Genomic DNA, 22861 nt, shown 5'->3' on the forward strand with positions numbered 1-22861 from the left:
TTATAAGTATATACATACTTTACAGTGGAGTTGATATACATAATTATGATAAGGGAGGGAAGCACTACAACACGGGTTGTATTAAGGTGGAACAAGAGGACAGAGCTGTCAGTATCATGTCTACTTGGCAAATATATTTATTACAATGGTAATTTCTATCTATCTACATGACAATTTCTGATGAAATGGTTTTGGTGTTACAATAAAAGCAGGATTATAAAGTAGGTTTTATAAAAAATATTAATACTTGGATAATAGACACATTCACTTCTTACATAAACACACCCATGCTTTTTGTTTTCTTGTTTTAAATTATATTTTCTTTATTTCCTAGCCACATTAAAGTATTTTAATGATTTTTTTACAACTCATATGGTTTCATTAAAAACAACAATAAATGCGGCAGCTAGGCTGGCGAGTCGAAAATGTAGCTATAACCCACCACTTACACACACATACATGCCATGCTCTTCATTTTTCTTATTTTATAGTTTTGTATTATATTCTCTGTTTCTAAGCCATATCATTTTTGTAGATTAGAATAATTGTTAAAAAAAAAATTCTGAGATGCGTGCCAAGAGTCAGCTGGCTGACCTGCCAGTCACCAACGGCCTACGAGAGATGGTAATGCATGTTGCCATTGTAACATAATGACATTGTAAAAGTTGTGGAAAAATCATTTTCAATACTTTAATGTGACTTAGAAATAATGTAAATATAATATAATCTCGAAAATAAGAAATATGAAGAGAATAGGCAGCACTCGTAGCACTCAGGGCAACACACTTGCGGCCAGTGGTGGAAGTTGTCAGACGCACATACGCAACCTCCCTTCCTCCCCATACAACCCGTAGTGCAATCTGTGGAGGGGCGAGGGCCCCGATGTTTAAACCCGCATAGTTTAAGGGATATGTATACAAGCTTTATGAAACTGATTTGAAACAGTGAGGTCGTCATTACAAACCGTAAAGCATCATCACGTAAGCCAGAGCCTCGGTCTCGTCTACGCTTGCAGTGACTGTGGTGAGGGTGTGCATATGTCTCTCCTAGTGGTATGCCATTGATCAGATTAGCTGTGGATACACCAATGACATTCACAAACGAAGAATATGCAGATATGCACATTGTGTATGGGTTATGTGATGAAAATGCTGGTTATTTGTCACATTGTTTTAATTCCCTTGATTATAGTACAAACATCTCCCCATAGTATAGCTCCTTAACTATTGGGTATTGGACCAATGCTCACATTACATTTCTGTCTGGTAATGACCCCAGGAGTCATCCCCTGAAATTATGACATCATGTTGCAATACACTCTGTATAATTAAGGGGCAGAATGTCTGAGGGTATGAGTAAGAGAGGAGGAATAGATCCTGTACCTTTATATGTTGTAAAAGAAAGATTGGGTTGGAGTTAGGACTTCATTCTTATTAACTGCAAATTGTGCTTAAATTGTATTTCATGAATATAATTAATTTGCATACTTTACATTTGTATGTTATATGTGACAAGTCTGTATTGACATACTGTTCTGTATCATGTTTATGTTACTCTTTTATGTACAGTGGTCCCTCGGTTAACGAACACAGTTCGTTCCAGAAGGTTGTTCGTTAACCGAAAATTTCGTTAACCGAAAACATTGTTTCAATGGGATTTTGAGTAATTGGTTCCAGCTCACCGAAAATTACATACAAAGTAAAAATAAATGCAGTAAAGTACACTTACTTTGAGGTGTGTATGTAGAAGGCTCCTGGTTGATGATGATGGGAATTAGAAGTGGGGGTGGAGGAGAAGGGAGAAGAGAAGGAAGTGGGGGTGGAAGAGAAATCACCCCATGCTTCATGCCGTCATTTTACCCATAAAATTTTAAGTTCACTAGGTGTAATTCAAGATTATTTTCTTTAAATCAACACTGCACTATTTATTGTCAATATGTAAAATAAATTTCAGAATGACCAATAATTGTACTGTAAAAATGTAAAAATAATTTATGTTCAAGAGATTCTCAAGCAAGATGTTTCCTCTATTGACCAGAGATGCAAACTGAAGCCTGTTTGGTGAGTTGAGTGGCTGTTTGGCGCACTAAAAACTAGTTTCCTGTACTTCAATTATGTTAAATAATTGTTAAAATGACTAAAAAAAATATTATAAAACTTGGAAAATTATGGAATAGTACAACCTTCTTGATATTTACTCAAATGGGAACAAATTTAAGCCCTAGAACCGATTACTGTGTTGGCGGACTAATATTCCAGCTGGTGAGTAAGCGAAAACATGTTGAGAGGAATTCGTAAGGAATTCGTTAACCAAATTTTTTTCATGAACCGAATTGAATATTCTTATGGAAGGTAATTCATTAACCAAAATTTCGTTAACCAAGGCGTTCGTTAACCGAGGGACCACTGTACTTGCTATTTATTGTCAGATTACTGACCTAGTTACACTAGATGTTATTTGTTTGTTCTAATCAGATGTTTGCTTGTCTTTCTCAGGAAGTTTATAAAGCTGTGTCTGCAAGGAACCCTGTCACAGATATTTCTACCATGACAAATGTGACAGATATTCCTGACTGGTAAGTAAGATACACCTTTCATTTCAAGGTACTTCATTTTTCTTTCTTATTTGTAGGAACTCTACAAAGCTATGGCCATTAGAAACCTCTCCAGTGACTTTGGATCAGCTTTGAGTTGTAAAGATAACCCTGATTTGTAAGTAATATTGCTGTGATCTAGATTTGAACTAACATGGTGTGTAGTTTTATGTGGCTAACTTAAACTTGCAATAAAAACAAAATGCAAAAAATTTAATATTCTCAACAAAGTATGTTAAGGGAATTACAGTACAGGCAGTGGTGGGCACAGCTAAAGGAAAAGTTAGCTTCGCTAACCGCTAATCTGCTAACTAAAAAGTTAACTTCGCTAACGCTAAACCGCTAAAAAACATAGCGGAAGCTAATGCTAACCGCTAACTTTTATTATATGAATTAAGCTTCGGTTTGATTGTTTTTTGGCTCTAAAACCCTTAAAACAGACTTAGAGCTGAAATTTTCATATGTTGTCTTGTAGCTTAGACATAGAGCTTTCCAAAAAGGTATAGCATGCCAAGGTCAGATGATGATCAATGTGTACACAAATAATTAAATGAACAATTGAAATTAAACATTAGTTTACATTCAAGTTTCAACATACACTTTATAATCTTTATTTACTGTAAGAAAAGACAGAAAGTATTAAACGAATCCAATAACTATAATACTGTATAGCATAGGTAGCAAATAGCATCATGTCAAGACCAGATGATGATCAACTTATCAAGGTGTACACTGTATACAATTTCACAAATAATTAATTTGCATTCTCATACAACCTATCGGCCTTATTCATTATTCATGTAAATATGCAATACCAGCCACATACCGGGTACACATTATACCAGTGCATTTTTATATAACTTATTGTTGGTCTTAGTCATGTAAATAAACAGAAAACTCTAAACTTTAATGAAAAGTAAGTTTTTTAGAAAATTTTGTTTGGCGCACACCTTGGATGACATCCTGGTTATGAACTTATGCATACTTAGCATAACCAAATATATTGACACAAAAAAAATCCTAATTAAATTAACAAATAAATGAGAAATTAAATTATACATTAGTTTACAATTACATTCTATGATTCTTTCAACATACACTGACAGTCTTTATTTACTGTAAAAAAAAGTATTAAACTTTAATTATCGAAAAATTCCATTCACATTTACACGTACTAACCCGCAGTCAGCCTAGCGTGCCTGACTGGCTGTTGGAGACACGCGTCGCGGCGTCACACGCTTATAACAGACAGGAACAAACATGTATAAATTTTGTTAGCGGACTTAAAGTTAGCGGAACTAAATTCAGCGGAAGCTAATTGGTCCGTTAATGGTTTCCAAAGTTAGCGAAAACGCTAGTCCGCTAACGAGAAAGTTAGCTTCGCGAATTAGCGGTTAGCGGAACCCTGCCCACCCCTGAGTACAGGTACTTCTCGATTTACACGAGGGTTACGTTCTTGAAGAGTTCGTGTAAATCAAATTTCGTACAAAAAAACTGAGTGAGAGAGGCGTCTGAGGCAAGACGGGAGTGTGCATCAGCCCTGCTTATATAACCCTTCTTTACACCACTTGTACACAAGGGCAAATCACACTTATGTACAACTTATTCCATACATTTATTGTTACATTTGAAATACATACTGTAGTGAAAATAAAATAAAGATACTGTATATATAACAGTGAGTGAGAGAGGCGTCTGAGGCAAGACGGGAGTGCGCATCAGCCCCGTTTATACAACCCGCTTCTTTATGCACACTTACAACTTATTGTGCAACTTATTCTGACTCCTCCTGCGTGTTATTGTGAACGAACTGTGTAAATTAAATATTTTTTTGGATTTTGGACCTCGTGTTAATTCGAAAACGGGCAAAAGAAACGGTCAAAACGAGAGGTACCTGTATATTGTCATGGCACTGTATCTCTTTCCATATGTAGACAAAGTTTTTACACAACTCACTTCTGGTGGTTACACTGCTACCATGGATTATTATCATTATTTTTTTATTATCATGCAGTCATTGTTACTGTGACTTTTTTTTCAATCCATTCATATGTATTCCTCTTGGTTGGCAGATTTAGTGAACGGTATAAGGTTAACTGGATTTACTGTTATTATTAGTGTTTACTGATATAATAGTGTTTAATTGTGATTAATCATGGCATTGTTGCTAGGTTAGACTCGTCACTGTAATCACCAGGTTACTGGGCCAAGCTGTGAGGTATTATGGTTGTTTTTCAACTCGTATTTTCGGGTAGGTATCCGTAACGCTCATCATTTATTTTTGCACAGTTACATGACATGCACACACTATCCTACATACATAGTGAAAGAAGTAAAAGAAATAATTGACCTAAAGGCGAACACATAAAGGGAATATACAATTCTCTGCATACGAGTTAGCTGGCTCAATGAGGGAGTGGGAGGAGGGTGCACAGTGTAGAGGTGGGGAGCGTTGCTAGGGAGGTAGCGTCCCAGCTGGCCACCATTACTATGGTGAAGCAGGGAATGTATGCAAATGGTGACTGTGTTAAACTTTTATTTGGCATTTATTTACTAGTTGGGCAATACTGTATTTTTTTATGTAACTTATTTGTTGATATTATTTTTATTTATCCCTCACATTTACTGGTACTGTATATACAGTATTATTTTAGAAAACTATGGTTCAGGAGGAAAATACTGTACACACAAAACTTTTTTCCGAAATACTCCCCGTTAAAATGGGGGATGCATCTTATATGCCATAAATTACAGTACAGGTGCTCCCCGACTTACTACGGGGTTCGGGACCCAAATCCAGGTCGTAAGTTGGAATGGTCTTAAGTCCGACATAGATTAAAAAAAAATTAAAAAAAAAAAAAAAAAATTACAATGAAATACAATACACAAAACGTATTAAATAATGAGGAATGGATACAGTACAGTAAAAGTAATAAATAATGAGGAATGGATACAGTGTGACTGAGCACTTACCTTTAATGTAGTCAGCTGAATGCACACGAGGCCCCCATAATTTTCTATTTACAGGTATACATGGAGACTTTATTAATTGGATGAAGCAGAGGAGGAGACAGGGCTGGGTGGGTCATCAATGTCGCTTTCTTCAGACAGGTTTATGTACAGGGGTAACTTGCTGGTTGAAGGTATTGGATCATCTTGAGGGAGTGAAGAGGCACCACTGGTGGGGCGTGAGGAGACAGCACTGGGGGACTTCTTAAAATAGATGTCCAATTTCGAGTGCACAGTTTGCTTTTTCTTTTCATTTTAAATTTCTCTGTAGCAAGCAAGTGCATCTTGGATCATTCTGTCAACTTTGGCATAACGCTCATAATTTTGATCCATGCCATCAAACATTTGCATCCCTTTATGAATTGTAGCAAATGCCTCTGCCATTTGCTTCACTGAAAACTTTTTGGGGGGTGCAGGTCCTTCTTCTACATTTAGACTGGCTTCTTCCTCTGCATCTTTGTGTGCTTCCAGTTCGATGAGATCTTCGTTACTGAGCTCTTCTGCTAAATTTTAACCAACTGTTCAACATCTTCATTATCAATTTCTAACTGAAGCTGTTTACCTAATATCTGAAATAACTTCATTTTCATTAAATCCACTAAAACTGTTCACATATCTTTTCAGGACTTTCTTCCATATTCCATTCATGCAATGTTTTGTAGCCTGATCCCATGCTGCACTAATGTTCTTTATACAAGACAAAACGTTGTACTCCTTCCAAAACTCTCTTGAGCATTTTCTCACCTTCAGTAGCAGCAACAGCCTGAGCGAAGATCGTACATAAATAATACGCTCTAAAGGCAGCAATAGCACCTTGATCCATGGGTTGGATGATAGAGGTAGTGTTAGGTGGATTGTACACTACCTTAACATCAGGGTGCATGTCGTCCAGGTGTGGTGGGTGTCCCGGAGCATTATCCAAAATCAGCAACATCTTGAATGGAATCCGTTGTTGCAAACAATACTCCTTGGCTCGAGAAATGAAACAATTCATGAACCAATCCTCAAACAGTACAATGGTCATCCAGGCTTTCTTGTTACTGCGATAAAACACTGGCAGTGTGTGCTTGCTGACATGTTTAAAAGCCCTGGGGTTCTCTGAATGATAGATCATGAAGGGCTTTAGCTTGAAACCAGCAACATTTCCCCCCAACAGAATTGTAATTCTGTCCTTGAATGCCTTGAATACTGGCATTGTTTTCGCCTCTTTGTGGATGTATGTCCACTCAGGCATGCGCTTCCACAATAATCCAGTCTCATCCACTTTGAATATTTGCTCAGGCAAATAATTCTCTTCCACAATCACATCATCTAACTCCTCCTGAAAAGCTTCGGCAGCACCAACATCGGCACTAGCTGCCTCTCCACTCACCTTAACATTGTGTAAACTGTAGCATTTTTTAAATCTGTTAAACCACCCATGACTTGCTGTAAAGGTTTGCTCACATTCATCTCCTGCCTGCTCCTTCAGGCTTTGGAACAGGCTTCTTTCCTTAGCCTGTATGGTTAGAGAAGGCTTAAGGGTACACGATTCTGTATCTGGTCTTCTATCCATATCACCAATAATTTTTCCATATCGTGAATAGGACCTTGTCTTTTCTTCGAAATTATAGTTCCCTTTATAGGTGTTGTTCCTTTCACTACATCACAAATACATTCCTTGTCCTTCAGAATAGTGGATATGGTCGAGTGCGAGAAACCTAGGTCACGTGAGATTGTTGCTACATTTTTTTCCATTCTCATATTGCATTATCATCTTCATTTTCATCTCAAAAGTAATTGCCTGTCTCCTTTTCTTCTGAGCACCACCAACACTCTCACTTGTACGCTTTCCAGTCATTATAAAGTCAATTAAATACGATAATAACGTAAGTACACAGCGCGATCAGTATAGGATACGATAGCCAAACACCAACTAAGCGCTTTACTGAGTGGGAGCTGTTCCCACGCGGTGACCCAAGCCACGCTCTCGTATAGGACGGAAACGTTTTGGTATAGAAAATACGCGCGTCTTTTGAAAAAAAAATTGGTCACGACTGCGGCGGACGGTTGTACGGTCAGAGCAGGTCGTAAGTGCGGATGGACGTAAATTGAGTCAGTCGGTTAACGAACGGTTCGATTAACGAATTGGCTCCTATAAGGATTTTCAGAATGATTAACTAACAAAACTTCGATTAACGAAATCCTTACTACAAACACGTTTTGTTGTGCGCATTAGCTGATCGGCCAATCCGCCAATACAGTGATCCCTCAGTTAACGAGTGCCTCGGTTACCTTCCTTAAGATTCTTAACTTCGGTTAACGAACATTCCCTCGATTAACGAATTCCTTACAAGCGCCCCTCAACATGTTTTTGCTTGCACACTAGCTATCATATTAGTCCGCCAATACAGTAATCAGTTCTAGGGCTTAAATTCCTCGCTATTTTAGTAAATATAAAAAAGTTTGTACTATTCAATAATTTTAAAAGTCTTATGTTAAAATTTTTAGTCATTTAAATATTTATTTAACATAATTTAAGTACTGTACAGGGAAACTAGTTTTTTGTGCGCCAAACAGCCTGTCAACACACCATACAGGCGTTAGTCTCCGTGTCTTTTCAGTGGAGTTAACATCATGCTTCAGACTCTCTTCAACATAAATGCTTTTTTGTGTTTCCAGTCAAATTATTGGTCATTTTGAAATTTATTTTACATAATGACAATATATAATGCAGTGCGGTGTTGATTTAAAGAAAATAATCTTGAATTACACCAAGTGAACTAAAGTTTTATGGGCGAAATGGCACCATGGGGTGACTTCTCTTCCACCCCAATGCCTTCTCTTCTCCCTTTTCCTCCACCCCCATTCTAATTCCCATCATCATCATCATCCAGGAGCCTTCTACATATACACCTCAAAGTAAGTGTACTTTACTACCTTTTTTGTTGACTTTAGGCAATTTTCCGTGAGCTGGAACCAATTACCCAAAACCCATTGAAACAATGGTTTTGGTTAACGAACAACCTTCTAGAACGAATTGTGCTCGTTAACCGAGGGACCACTGTACAGTAAACAGTTCTATGTTTACATTCGTTTCCAGTGGAGTAAAAATCAAGAAAGTTGGTCTCTTGAGTATTTCTGCATTTTTTATGTTAAAAGTTATTGGTCATTCTGAAATTTAGTTAACATATTGATAATTATATGGTACAGGAGCAGTTTTTGTGTGCCAATCAGCTGATTGAATCACCCAACAATGCTTCTCGGTTTAACTTTGTTTACAGTGGAGTGAACATCCAGTTTGTTGGTCTCTTGAATATTTTTGCATTTTTACATTCAAATTATTGGTCATTCTGAAATTTACTTAACATATTGATAATATACGGTGCAGAAATTATTATGGAACACGAAAAAGGCATTAGAACCAGTGCACTCTGTAAAGAATATGGCATGTCATCATCGACTGCCTCTACAATCAGCTGTTTGATATGTAAACAAAGCTGCCGGGAATACGACACACACACCTCAAAGTAAGTTAAAATACAGTCCAGTATTACCCCTCTTTACGCGGTTTCACTTAACGCGATTTCTCATATACGCGGTGCCTCGCCAGAACCGAACTTTCACTTAACGCGGTTCATCTACTCATATACGCGGGAAGCGGCACGGGCACGATGCGCACAAGGTCGCCCAGTCATCAAAACATTACCGAGTTCTTCACCCGCCACCCACCACAGCCGGCCCAAGTCAGTGATAGTGATAATTATAGTGAGGATATGGACTTATATGGACTTTGAGGGGTTTGACAAAGAGGCCCTGCAAGCCTCTGTGGTGGATAGTGATACAATTGATACAAGTGATACAGGTGAGGGCCAATAATCTGCCCTCTGCCTCGGAACCAACCCCCCATCCCCGTGTGCCCAGCCATCTTTTCTACTAAAGTAAGTGTTAAAAAACCTAATATTATTGATATTTCTCTTAATTATTAATTGTGTGTGCATACCATCATAAAGTTAAGATAATATTTTTACTACAACATAGTTGTGTGTCATCAAAAAGTGGAGTTTGGGGTTCGGGCCAGTCTCTATTGGAATTAATCCCATATGTTCTGTTGTTCACTTAACGCGGTACCCTGTGGGTTCAATTGACCGCGTAAAGCGTGGTACAACTGTATATTCTATTGCTTTTTATTTATTATTGTACAGTATGCTGTACAGTACAGTACTGTATTTAGTTTATATTTAGTTTATATTTAATGTATACTTTTTCTGTGAGTTGGAACCAATTACCCAATATCCCATTGAAATAATAGATCTGGTTTACAAAATTTTCGGTGAACGAACGACTCTGTGGAACGAATTGTGTTCGTTAACCAAGGGACCACTGTGCTGTATTTTTTCCCCCATTATTTATCGTTTTTATGCATTTAATACATTCGCCAGAAGATACGGACAATCGGCTTTTTGGACAAGTGTTCCCCCCTTATAGTCTGGATTTTGAGGGTTTACTATACGTACTGGAGTTGCCTAGTGAAGGGTGGCCAGCTTTAAAGTATACTTGTGGGTAAATAAGTGTACTCTTGTATATTATATTGCTTAATTCTAACCTTCAAGCTTGTTTCTACTCTTTAATTTTTATTTTTATTTTTTTGTTCTCAGGACATTTGTTGAGACTGGCTTTCCACATCAACATGGGAAAGTGCCAGATGGAGCAACGCTTTCCAAAATGTTGGAGATGTCACCTATCAATCACATCGACTCTCTGAAGGCTCCAGTCCTGCTTCTGGTTGGGAAGAATGATGCCCGTGTTCCTCCTTCACAGAGTGTGAATTTCTACAAGATGCTACTAGCTCGGGGTGTCCATACAGAGTAAGTAGAATTTGGCTTTCTATTTTCTTACAGTTTTTGCTATGAGACATATGGATACCAAGTACAGTACTCCCTCTTTATCGACGGTTTCGATTATCGACGGATTATTTAGACAGATTTTTATTTTGGCTTTATTTGAACTCTGCGGGCCTTGTTTGTACTTTCGCCGCCAGGCGGCACTAGTGGCGTGACTAGCGTCTACCCGCGGCCCGCCTTCCCTGAACACAGACATCAGCCAAGCCGCGTGGGCAACAGTCTTTGATTTTCAACTTTTGCTGGTGGTTCATCACATCAACTTATATCACCATGCCTCCCAAACGACCTGCTGCTCCCTCTGGATCTACACCTAAGAGGGCAAGACGAGTGCTGACGCTGAATGAGAAGATTGAAGTGCTGAAACAACTCGACAGCGGTATGAGCTACGCAGCTGTTGGCCGCCACTTTGGGCTCAACGAATCCAGTGTGCGTGGAATTAAACGACGTGCAAAGGATCTGAAGCACGCTTTAGCTTCAAGTGCACCAGTGACATCAAAAGTGACAAGCCATGTGCGTGATGATGCCCTCATTAAAATGGAAAAAGCACTGAACATTTGGATAGAGGACCTAAACCGCCGCCGCATACCACTTGACTCGAAATTTATTAGGCAGAAAGCTAAGGAACTTTATGATAAGTTTTCTAAAGGTGATGATCATGGTGTTGGTGATGGTGATGGTGATGATCAGGGTGATGGTGATAATCAGGGTGATGGTGATAATCAGGGTGATGGTGATAATCAGGGTGATGGTGACAATTTGAAAAAATTTGCAGCTAGCAAAGGATGGTTCGAGAAATTCAGACATCGTTATGGGCTGCATAATATAAAAGTGACTGGCGAAGCAGCATCAGCAGACACTGTGGCAGGGGAAGCATACCCTGCAGAGTTTGCTAACCACATAGAACAAAAGGGTTATAGGCCGGAACAAGTTTTTAATGCTGATGAGTCAGGCCTATGGTGGAAGAAGATGCCACGCCGAACCTACATCTCTAAAGAGGAAAAAAGTGCCCCTGGATTTAAAGTTGCGAAGGACCGAGTGACAGTGATGCTATGTGGGAATGCGGCAGGGCATATGATTAAGCCCATGTTGTTATACACTGCCGCACGACCTCGGGCTCTCAAAAATAAAAACATGAACTTGCTACCAGTTTTCCACAGGAACAACAAGAAAGCGTGGATGACATCTGATTTGTGCGTGGATTGGCTGAAAAACTGCTTTGCTAGAGAGGTGAAAGATTATCTGGATGAACTTGGCATGGAGTTCAAAGTGGTATTATATCTAGATAATTGCCCTGGCCACTCTGAAGAACTCAAGACTGCCCACCCCAACATTGAGGTGGTTTTCCTGCCAAAAAACACCACCTCCATCATCCAGCCAATGGACCAGGGAGTCATTGTCGTGTTTAAGGCTAAATATGCAGAGAAGACTTTCAGCATGATTCGTGAGTGCCTTGATAAGGATGCTGATGTGACACCCAGAGAAATGTGGAAGAAATTTGATATTGCACAGTGCATAAACTTCATCGCTGAAAGCCACAATGAACTGTCGCAGAACTGTGTCCGATCATGTTGGAAAAAATTGTGGCCTGAAATTGTCCCAACATTCACAGGGTTCCCAACAGCCGAGCCTCAGTTACGCAACATAATAACTATGGCAAATGAAGTTGGAGGTGAAGGGTTCTCTGACTTAACAGCGGCAGAGGTGCAAGAAGAGTTATTGGGAAATGTTGGGGATCCATTTACAAGTGATGAACTAGAACAATTAGTGGAGCTGCAGGATGAAACAGAAGATGAAGTGAGTGATGATGAAAATAAGAACTTAACTTTAGATAATCTTGGTGAAGTAATAAGAATGAGTAAGGCCCTCTCTGCTCGTCTCTATGACATTGATCCCTCCCTTGATAGGTCCCTTAAAGCAAAGAGAGCTATTGAAAATGTTATGTTGCCATATATAGAACTGCAGAGGGAAATGAGAAGCAAGAAAGCACAGACCACCATCACCAACTTCTTCAGTCGCCGAGTGCCTGCCATCGCCGAACCTGCCGGCATCCTGCAACAGGAGGCAGAAGCTGCCGACACCTCACAACAACAAGACGTAGAAGCTGCCGGCACCTCACAACAACAAGACGCAGTACCTGCCCACACCCCTCAAGAAGATGCAGACCTTGACTCATCATACTCATCTGACTGGTCAGGCTTTTAATAAGCCTCAATCATCACACTTGTATATACTGTACACTGTATTGTTTACTGTAAGGACCGATGTTCACTTCAATAAATGAAATCGTAAGTTTGCTAGTATTTTTGTCCACTTATTATATTATTATTTATACACTATTATTTAAGGTTATGTGTAAAGGAACGCATTAATGCTTAAAGGTACATTTATTCAACATATGCTAATAATAGTTAGAAAAATTACGTAACCATCACGGTATCGACGGTTTCTTTATCGACGGCCGTCTACAGAACGTAACCCCCGTCGATAAAGAGGGAGTACTGTACTGTAATATCCTAAATGCATTTTGTAATCTTGGAGGCTTTAATAAAAATACATATAACTGTAGTGATATCCCTGTTAGCCAGATTAATTGGTGCAGAGCTGTTCCAGGAATTTTCTCTAACCTTGAAAAAATTGCACAGCCCCAGAATTTTTCCGGGTACTGTAATTGTTGGGCAACTATTTCGGTATAGGGAGGTTCTTGGGTGTAAAACGAATCAGAAAAAAAGTTTGGTATACTAAGCAGTACTGTATATGAAAAAGTTTAGTACAGTATTTTTAGTCACTTTAAACTGGCATTAGGATTTTTTTTCTTTCTTTTTTTTATAAATATAGTTTGGTAACACAAGAAAAAACAGCATACAGTATCTGTATGAGTTTATCTTTTTGGGGTTAAGGTAAATAGTTTGTTAATTTATATAATATGTGAGATAGGAGAATGAGTCCTATAGCGCGTTTTTTCCCAGCTGAGAAAAGATGCCCCGCCCCCTTCTTAAGAGTTACAGCTGATTGGCTGTTGCAAACCTGTCCGATTTTATCCTGAAGTAATGATGTATTTTTAAATGAGTTTATTAATAATATAATCGTTGGGATGACCGTTTCTGACGAGAAAGATATTTAGCAAAATTACATAAAGATACCGTACATACATTTATTATTTCAAACATGAGCATGTAGGAAGTTTATCAGAAATCTTATACATGAATTAACTGTTAAACTCTGGTAGCAAATTGACGCTTTTGGAGGATGCATTTAATATACAGTATACTTATTTTTACCAACAATAAGACAAACTAAGACAAATTATGTATCAGTAATACTCCAATATGTAAAAACAACATTTTAAAAGATCAGAATCACATTGAAATATTACACGACCGTCAGCAGAGGCAGGAAATATAACTGAGAACAACATCACATTTTCCCACCTCTGCTGACGGTTGTTCGCTGGAGCGACCAAGTCTGTCACACTCATCCACCAATTTTCAGGGGCTGTGTAATATTTCATTGTGATTCTGATCTTTTTAAATGTTAGTTTTTCCATAATGTGGTTCCACTGATATATGTAATTTGTCTTAGTATGCCTTATTGTGGGTAAAAAAAAGTATATATATCCTTCATTTAGTGATTTAGAAAAATTCAGGACAAAAGGGTTCTATAGTCTTTTCAAGATTGAAAAGTAATGAAAATAAGCTAAGAAAATTAATGGAATCCATCAAGAATGCATCACCATTGTTGTTTATTTTGATTTCAGTTATTCAGAACAAAGTGTGCAACTCAAAACATAACACATGTCACCAGTCCTCTGTGTCCTGTGAGATGGCTTCGCATGTTGCCATTGTTGCATGTAAAAAAAAAACTAAGTTGTGGAATTTTTTTTTATCACTTTAATGTGATTTAAAATAAAGATATCGTAAGAATATAAAATAAGAAAACAAAAAGAACATTGTGTCGAGTCAGTGCATGGTTGGCTATAGCACATCTGGCAATTTATCTAGTTAGGCTTACTTCAGTTTAATCCAAGTACTGAACACATGCATCTGCACACACCTCTGCTATAAGTTTATCCTCTGTGGCTCGGACAACTGCAAGTCTCCCCAAAGGTTCTAGAAGTTTCCCAAATCCTGATATGCATATGTATGTACAGTCATGATCCAAAGTTTCTTTACCCCCCCTGGCTGGAGGGAAGGCGAAGCCTAGGTTGAAGAAAGGTCAGGCGAATGGACATACACTCATTCAGTAGTTTGGTGATGAAACACAATGATGGTGGGGCTCACACACCAGCACCTCAACACATATGTATGAAATAGAATTAAAAACACTGACATGATTCGCACCTGCAGAACAAATGTATTCATAACATTGTATACATTGTATGTTACCACTGAGCCCTGTGAAACCTGGTCCGGTCTCGAACCATCTGTTTCAGGTGTTTGTTTTACGCATGAAGCAGTGACTGGTCAGATCTCAGCATTAAGGAGTAAATTCTCAACAAGGTTAGGTTTACATATTTCTTTGTTGTTATGGCAGATGTCTGAGATTTCTTAAATTAATGTAGAAAATAATTTTGAATGTTTTCGCATCCAGTGAGAAATGTTTTTCACCTGTGGCAGTGACTGGCAGACATTGTTGGCAAATGTCAAACACTCACTATGATGCCAGAAACATCCATGAGACATCAAGGAGCAGCTAGGTAACCATTTTGTTTCATGGTTGGATGTGGGCATTGGGTCCCAGAGAGTTTATCACCATTGAAGGACATCTTAACGCTGATGAATATATAAATATTATTGAGACTACTCTCCTGCCTTCCATCTGAGCTTACTCCCTCTCGGGACCAAACATCATCAAACTGGTGCAAGACCGCTCCCCAGTCACAACAGCTGGCCAGTCACAGATTAGTTCAATCGGTACCCTGAGGTTCTGATTCTTGACTGGCCTACAAAGGGGTGTGACTGTAATCCAATTAAAAATTTGTGGGGAACTATGGCCTGAGAATGGGGAGTTCCAGAGAAGACCAGGGAGGCGGTTGAGACAAGACGAAATAAGTATGGGAGAGCATCTGACGTCAGCCAGAAATATGCCAATCCGACTGCAGGAGGTCAGCGAGGCCCAGGAGGGAAGGGGGGGGGGGGTTGGACAAGGTATTAAGACCTTTTGGCATAGTGTATTAGTTTCATAGGTGAAGAATACAATGCACAGTTAGCACACTCATTCCATACTTTTTCATATCTTTGCTGAGTATGTTGCATATAAATTTTGTGACTGGGATATTCCTCGATATTGGAAAATTATGGTATGTAGTTCATATGAAATTTGATGAGTGTTCAACAATGATTTTAATAATAGTAGTCTAAAAAAGTGAATATTTGTGTATGTGGGCCAATATACAGTATCACACTGTGAAGGGTAAGCAGCATTATCAATTGATTAAAATATTTATAACAACCGGGTCAAAATAAAAAAATAAGTCACATCCAATAGACAGTGACTCCTGATATAACATGTTGTGTTACTGGGTTAACAACCCCTTCTACCTACCACAGCGACCCCTTTCCTCCTCCATCCTACCCCACAGCTCATATGTTCCACCCTTTAAACAAAGATGTTCTGCAGGCAGTTCTACTAATTATAATAATAATGATACTGTTACTACAAATTTGAGTAAAAAAGATAAATGAGGGGAATGACTGTCTAAGTGCACGTGGTATTGTTCATAAAATTATTATAGTCCTACCAACATGCCATATGAGGCGCTCCGCATTACAAGGGGGGTTGAAGCGCCAAACTGAAAAAGCTGAGAAAAACTCGTTTAAAGTTTTTCAAAGTTCAAACACCCATAACTTTTTTTTTTAAGCTAGAGGGTTAATTTTTTATCGTGCAGCTCAATCCCTCTCCTAGCGAACTGTGAAAACTGAAAGTTAGTACTGTCAATAGTTATTATTTATTGCGAGTTGAATGAGAATAACTACCCGTGATGTATGGTTGTTTGATCTTCAAACCAACAATAATCGCGTTTTTCTGCAAAATTTTCTTATTATTGTGGGCTAATACTGTAAAACAAGTTAATGATCACCAAAAACAACACTCGTCTTACACCCCCCATCCCTATTATTAGCCAAAGATTTATAATATTGTTAAGTATAATAGTGTGTAGGAAACACCACTACACTTATCCCCCCACTACCATTAACCTACCCCTCCCTTAACATAATTAATATATGAATACAAAGGCGGAGAAAGTTTGCATAATCTTTGGTAAAAAACAGTATTATGATACAATCTTACTTTGTTTAGTTCCTTTGTTTTATTATCCCTGAAGATCGTAGAAACTTGAAGTTACGTAAATCCTGAGGAGTGCGTATAACTTTAACGGCCTCGTCATAATCAATCATGTACTGATCAAAGTCTTTCTCTGCACTCTTTAAAAATCGCCACAGAGATTCTTCATCATCTAAATCATTGATTATTGATGCCGGTAACAGTTCAGTTTCATTATAATACTGAGTTATGGGTTCACTTTCACTAGCATTCGTTGGGTCAGGCTCACTTTTATCACTATCAAGGTCAATGCATGTCTCGTCACTGTCCGCTTCTACCTCCTCACAGTCTCTTATGTTCTTGTTGTGATACATTAGTGTCACTGTTTGTGTTACCATTAAACTCACTTTCATCATTTTCATCTTCACCTTCATCGTCATTATTGCCGTCAGTGCATGTCACGTAACTCTGTACCGGAACAGTCTGCAAAAAGGTCTTGTGATACATAGCAGTCACTTTTTGCATTATGAGTATACCAAAATCACTATCACCAGGCATTCCTGGGGTGTCCACATGAGCACTGTCATCACTAAGCACATGCTCAGGAATAATAGGCTCCAGAACCCACATCAGAAGGCCTGGCCTCACTCGAGTCTTGCTCTAATATCAGGCAGATATTGCGCAGCACTTCTCATGCCTGTGGAACACGATTAACGTCAATGTTGCGCCGAAAGTTATCAAAAATAGCTGTATAAAGTACACTGAACCTCCTGATGCTATACAATGCGCCAAAACTAACAAGGAGGCAGCATTTGGGTGTGCGGATTGGCCGAGGAGCTGTGACGTAGCAAAGGTAAATCCATTGTGATTGGCTTCCTCGGGGGGTATGGTCCAAGGGAGGCATGCTGTCATTGGCTTGCGCTTCTCTCGCTCTGAACGGGATGTTGCCACCTTCTTTGATTGAGCGTACAGCCAGATAAGTAGCTCCAGGCCTAAGGCGAAATCACACCTTATTTTTGAAGGACTTTCTACCATATTTCTATTCCAGCTAGAGGGTTACATCCAATGCCAACATGTAGAGGAAAGGTGAAAATATGGATATCCACCAAAGAACGCATTTTGGCCAGGGTGTTGCTTCACCCCCTCTCTAATGCTGAGCGCCTCATAATGTCAGTGTTTTGAATCATATTTTATACCCATGCTCATGTGTTTTGTGTGTTGAGATGTTGGTGTGTGAGCCCCTCCACATCATGCCTCATCACCAAACTACTGAACGATTGTATGCCCATTCACCTGGCCTTTCTTCTACCTAAGCTTTACCTTCCTTCCAGCCAGGAGGGTAAAGAAACTTTGGTTTGTATCTGTACATGGCAAGTGTGGCCTCCCAGTTTGAGTAATGTGAGAGGAAGTGGATGTTTTGTGGATATGATGTGGATCATTGGATGTTTAGTGAAGATTATGTGGGTGTGTGGTAGAGGTGATATGGATGTTTAGTGGATATGATGTAGTTATTAATACTGTCACATAAAGGGTACAATTCAGTGGGAACGAAAACCAATCTTTTCCTTAACCCTTTCACTGTACAAATTAACTGTACAGTAGCCATTTTTTAAATTGTTGTGCATATACAGTACACTATACTGTACTCACTAGCAGGTGCTTTAATATTACATTGTGTTCTCAGAAGTGTATAAGAAATAAATTGTCAAAGCTAGATGTCCATAAGAGCCCTGGCCCTGACATGTTACATCTCAGAGTGAGTGCAATGAGCTTCGTGAGCCCCTTAAAACACTCTTGGGGTTTTCATACGCAAAATTGTGCATGATAAAAATAATTGCTTTAGGGTTTTCATATGCATATTTGTGTATGAAGACAAAAATTATAATTAAATAATTTTGTTTGCATATGAACACACGATACACAAGGTTCACATTTGACAGCGTCGGCACAGTCTGGCAACTATGTAGACTGCCCTCCAAGGTTAGGTTACCACACCAGTCTCCCTTTGTGTTTCAATGATGCAGGATCCACATTTCCCTTGCATTTTCTCATGGTTTGTGCAGATTTCTCGTTTATCAAAGTGATTTGCTTTTTCATAACAGTTATGTGAGAGTTTTGAACCATGCCTCGTGTTGCTGGAGTGGGTGGGAGGGTGGAAAAACGTATAACTTGCAAGGAGATTGCACCACATTGTGATAGTGTAGTGCATTCTATTTACAATGCTAATGCAACAAATCCCACCGTTTTATCTTAAAAACAAGCTTACAAACTTGCTATGACTCATAATGTACAATTATCTCTTGTGTTGTGTAGTCAAGTGCGGTGAGGTGAGTAACAGGCCAGAACCCAGAATAAAGTACAGTGCTGTACAGTAATGAGAAGCTCCCAAAATAAGTAAATTAGTTGTCTGAAACATTATTTGGGTAAAGGTATTGAAAGAAAAGTTGTTTGAACTTGGTGATGAAGTAAATATACTTCGTTACCATCCACGTCTTCATTTCAGGAATAATTTCATAGCCAATGATATGTATTATGAGTACTTTTTTAATATTTAAGAAAAGATAATGCATGGAAAATGTGCTTATTATAGTTGTCATTAACATATATTTATTATTTTGTTTCCAGGCTCCACTTATATGATGATTGTCACCCTTTAAACAAAGTGGACTCAGAGGTAGATTGCCTTATCCATACTGCCCTCTGGTTTGAGAAGCACCAACACACACCATCATCCTAATTAAAGGTCTGTCTGTTTTATAGAGATTAAGGAAAAGAAAATATCAAGTCTTTGATTTGATACTTTTTATATACTGTGTACAATTTTTGTTCTAATACCAAATAATATATATATATATATATATATATATATATATATATATATATATATATATATATATATATATATATATATATATATATATATATATATATATATATATATATATATATATATATATATATATATATATATATATATATATATAAAACAGCTTAAAACTCCAAGTTTGACAAATACTGTTTTTAGTTTTGTTTTTGTGTTTTTGTACTCAGAGGAGATAAAAAACTTCTTTGATTTATTTTCAAAAAATATATTTGACAACATGAATCCATGTACAGTGATATCTCCATTAGCCGGAACAATTGGTTGCACAGCATTTCCAGGAATGAGACGACTCGCTCAAAGCCGGAAAAAATCCCTCATCCCCGGAATTTTCCGGGTAACAAAAATTTTCTCATAAGTTTCGGAAGTTGCCCATTACTGTACGTCATTTCTCAAACCCGGAAAAATATCCCCCATCCCTGGAAATTTCCGGAAAATGCGCCTGATTTTCATCTCTCGAACCCGGAAAAAATCCCCCATCCCCGGGTATCGAGAATTTTTTTTGGAGGGGGGTACGGAAAATGTGCCCTTAGGAAAATTATTCCGAAAGACGTAATTTTCCAGAAAATTTCGGCGTTGGGAATCATTTTGAGAAAATTTCAGTTTTGGGTATTGGAGAGTTCCAGGTTTGAGGGATTCTGGCCAATGGAGATATTACAGTACTATAAAATTTCCTGTTCTCCATAAATAAATCTAATATTAAGAAAAGTTTGGATTATGATTCACCAGTTGCAGGGTGCCATTCATTCTAGAGACAGCAATTTCTTTTACTTCTATTGTGTGTGTGTGTGTGTGTGTGTGTGTATATATATATATATATATATATATATATATATATATATATATATATATATATATATATATATATATATATATATATATATATATATATATATATATATATATATATATACACATACAGTATATATGTGTGTGTGTGTGTATAGTCACGCACACACAAAACACATACAAATAAATAAAAATGGGAAATTCTCTCTCAAATAATGAGAAACAAATGTATTAAAAATGTGAGAGTCTACCCTCAAGTTAACTCCTTGCTTTGTTATTAATAAAATCATGTGTTAAAAGTGTTACTCCATTATCTGGTACAAAGTTAACTCATAACAGAAGTGGCATTATGGAAAGTATGGAAAGAATGCTGAACATGTGGAGAGTGCTGAAAGTGAAACATTTGTGGCAAGTTGTGAGAAAATTTTGACCAGAAATGTACCCAAAGAACATGGCCCCTATTTATATGATTGTGTCTATGGTAAAATCGTTTTCACTTAAAGTCGTGGTTTTCAGGAACCTAACAATGACATTAATGGGGGAATTGGTGTACAGTACTTCAGAGGAGCGAGTTCAAATATTTACACTCCTTTAAAAATGTCATGTACACACAAACACACTCATGCACATACACACTCATTTGCACAGTGTTCTTTTGTATTTTTTTATGATATTGTAGTTATTCTATTGCATTATAGTGTACTTGTATATAAAAAAATATGTGGCTATAAAACAAGAAATATGAAGAGCATGGGTGTGTATATGTGGACTTGGCAAGTTGCCAAGTTAGACTGTCCATGCAGGGCTGCCGTTTAATCCTCAACTCTCTGGCGTAAATTTTCCTCACGTTTTCTTTGGGTATTAGTGGACATTGAAGAGCTTGTATTTGAGGTATAACTATGGTAATGTCTTGGCAAAATGATATACGGTACTTGGGTAAATAATGTCTATTTCACTGGCACATTAGTTTAATATAAATATGCACATACAAAAACCCTACAACCATATAATATTATAATATAAAATGGGAGCATTAAACACTAACTGAACAAAAAATATCAAACAAGTTAGCATCCTCTGATTTGGGGTAAAATTTATGTATCCACCCTGGAATTTCGCAGCCTCAGACAAGGCCATTAATGAATTTATAGAGGGAGTTTGCAGAGCATTTCTGGATTTTGTTTTCATGAAATTAAATTTAGAAAATAGTGTCTGCATCTACATTGCATGTTGGAAGAGACAATACCTGCAAAGCTAATGTACAAAGGTCCTTAAATTGGGGAACACCTACACCATCCTTGAGTTCCCCTAATTTTGTATAAATGTCCACCATGTCACTGCTGTCCTTAATCTCAGGTGGTATAGCAATCACATCTAAGTCTCTCCATTGATCATATAAAACTTGTATACTACCACTGTATATGCAGGGCACCGCCTTCACAAAATCGTCTAAGGATGGCATCTCCTTCCTGGATTTAGTATCAAATACCCTATATGATGACAGAAATGAACACATCAATAAAAACTTACTTGAAGGTACGACATCTGAATTGTACATTCTTGACCATATTAGGGAGTTCTCTATATTCTTCACTTTAAGGTAGGCCATGTATTGTTGCTCCCAAGTATATTTGGTTTATTGGGAGGTAGTTTTCTTCATTTCTCGGATCAACTGCATCAAGATTACTCGTTTGAAAAACATGACAACAAAAATATCCCCAAAAATTCCTGTAAAGCTGAGATACTATTGTGTAACAAATGTATAGTTGGTGACTCTCTCTGAAACAGTAGATTTAACTTGTTACATTTGGGCAATATGAAATTATGAAAATTGTAGTACAATAAAAGTGAAGGGTCCTTAAGACTCTCTGCTATTTGTTGTATGGCCCATCTATCTTTCCTCTGATTCTTTTAAAGTAAAAAACATCTTTAGGGGCTGTCACTGCTTTAATACTCTTTCAACTGCTTGGTGGAATGATAACCAGCAGGTCTGATTTACATGCGGAACTTTGAGTGGTTAGACAGTACTGAATGATTGAAATTCCTTAAATTCATGTTGTCGTTTAGGTATATATGAGTCTTATCATGTCTTCACAATGCCGTGGTAGCGTCTTTGTAGCCTCCGAAGCGCATAAGTGAATAGAATGACATATACATTTCAATATGGTTATACCAGGAATAGTGGCACGTAGTCTGCTGCTTACATAATTGTGTTCTCCAATAATGTTACTCGCTCCATCAGCAACAAAGCCAATCAGGTTCCCATGTGAAATACGTTGTGGTTCTAGTGTTTTCATAATTAAATTATACAAATTTTTCCCTGTTGACCCTGTAGATGATTCATCACCATACAAGTATACATTGATCATCTCTAATAACCCAGATTTAATGCTGCTTGTGGTTGAATCCTAAAATCTTACAAGAACAGAGGATGCTTTCATCGTA

At 37.9% G+C, this 22861-nt stretch overlaps 1 protein-coding gene across 5 annotated transcripts in view; it reads left to right on the forward strand.

Annotated features, from left to right (window-relative positions):
- Positions 1-19585, forward strand: part of LOC121855976 (acylamino-acid-releasing enzyme-like) — a 55484-nt gene extending 35899 nt beyond the window's left edge. For 4 of the 5 annotated variants that reach the window (XM_042351194.1, XM_042351196.1, XM_042351193.1 and 1 more), the window contains 3 exons: positions 2496-2575; positions 10240-10449; positions 19372-19585. In XM_042351194.1, coding sequence (XP_042207128.1) covers positions 2496-2575; positions 10240-10449; positions 19372-19483 — 402 coding nt within the window. In that variant the 3' untranslated portion in view covers positions 19484-19585. Of the gene's footprint in view, positions 1-2495; positions 2576-2631; positions 2712-10239; positions 10450-19371 lie in introns of all 5 variants that reach the window. The other variant, XM_042351195.1, reaches the window with a different exon arrangement.
- Positions 19586-22861: the final 3276 nt, after the last annotated feature.

The sequence above is a fragment of the Homarus americanus genome, unplaced genomic scaffold (assembly GCF_018991925.1).
Source record: "Homarus americanus isolate GMGI-L3 unplaced genomic scaffold, GMGI_Hamer_2.0 scaffold19117, whole genome shotgun sequence".
NCBI lineage: Eukaryota > Metazoa > Arthropoda > Malacostraca > Decapoda > Nephropidae > Homarus > Homarus americanus.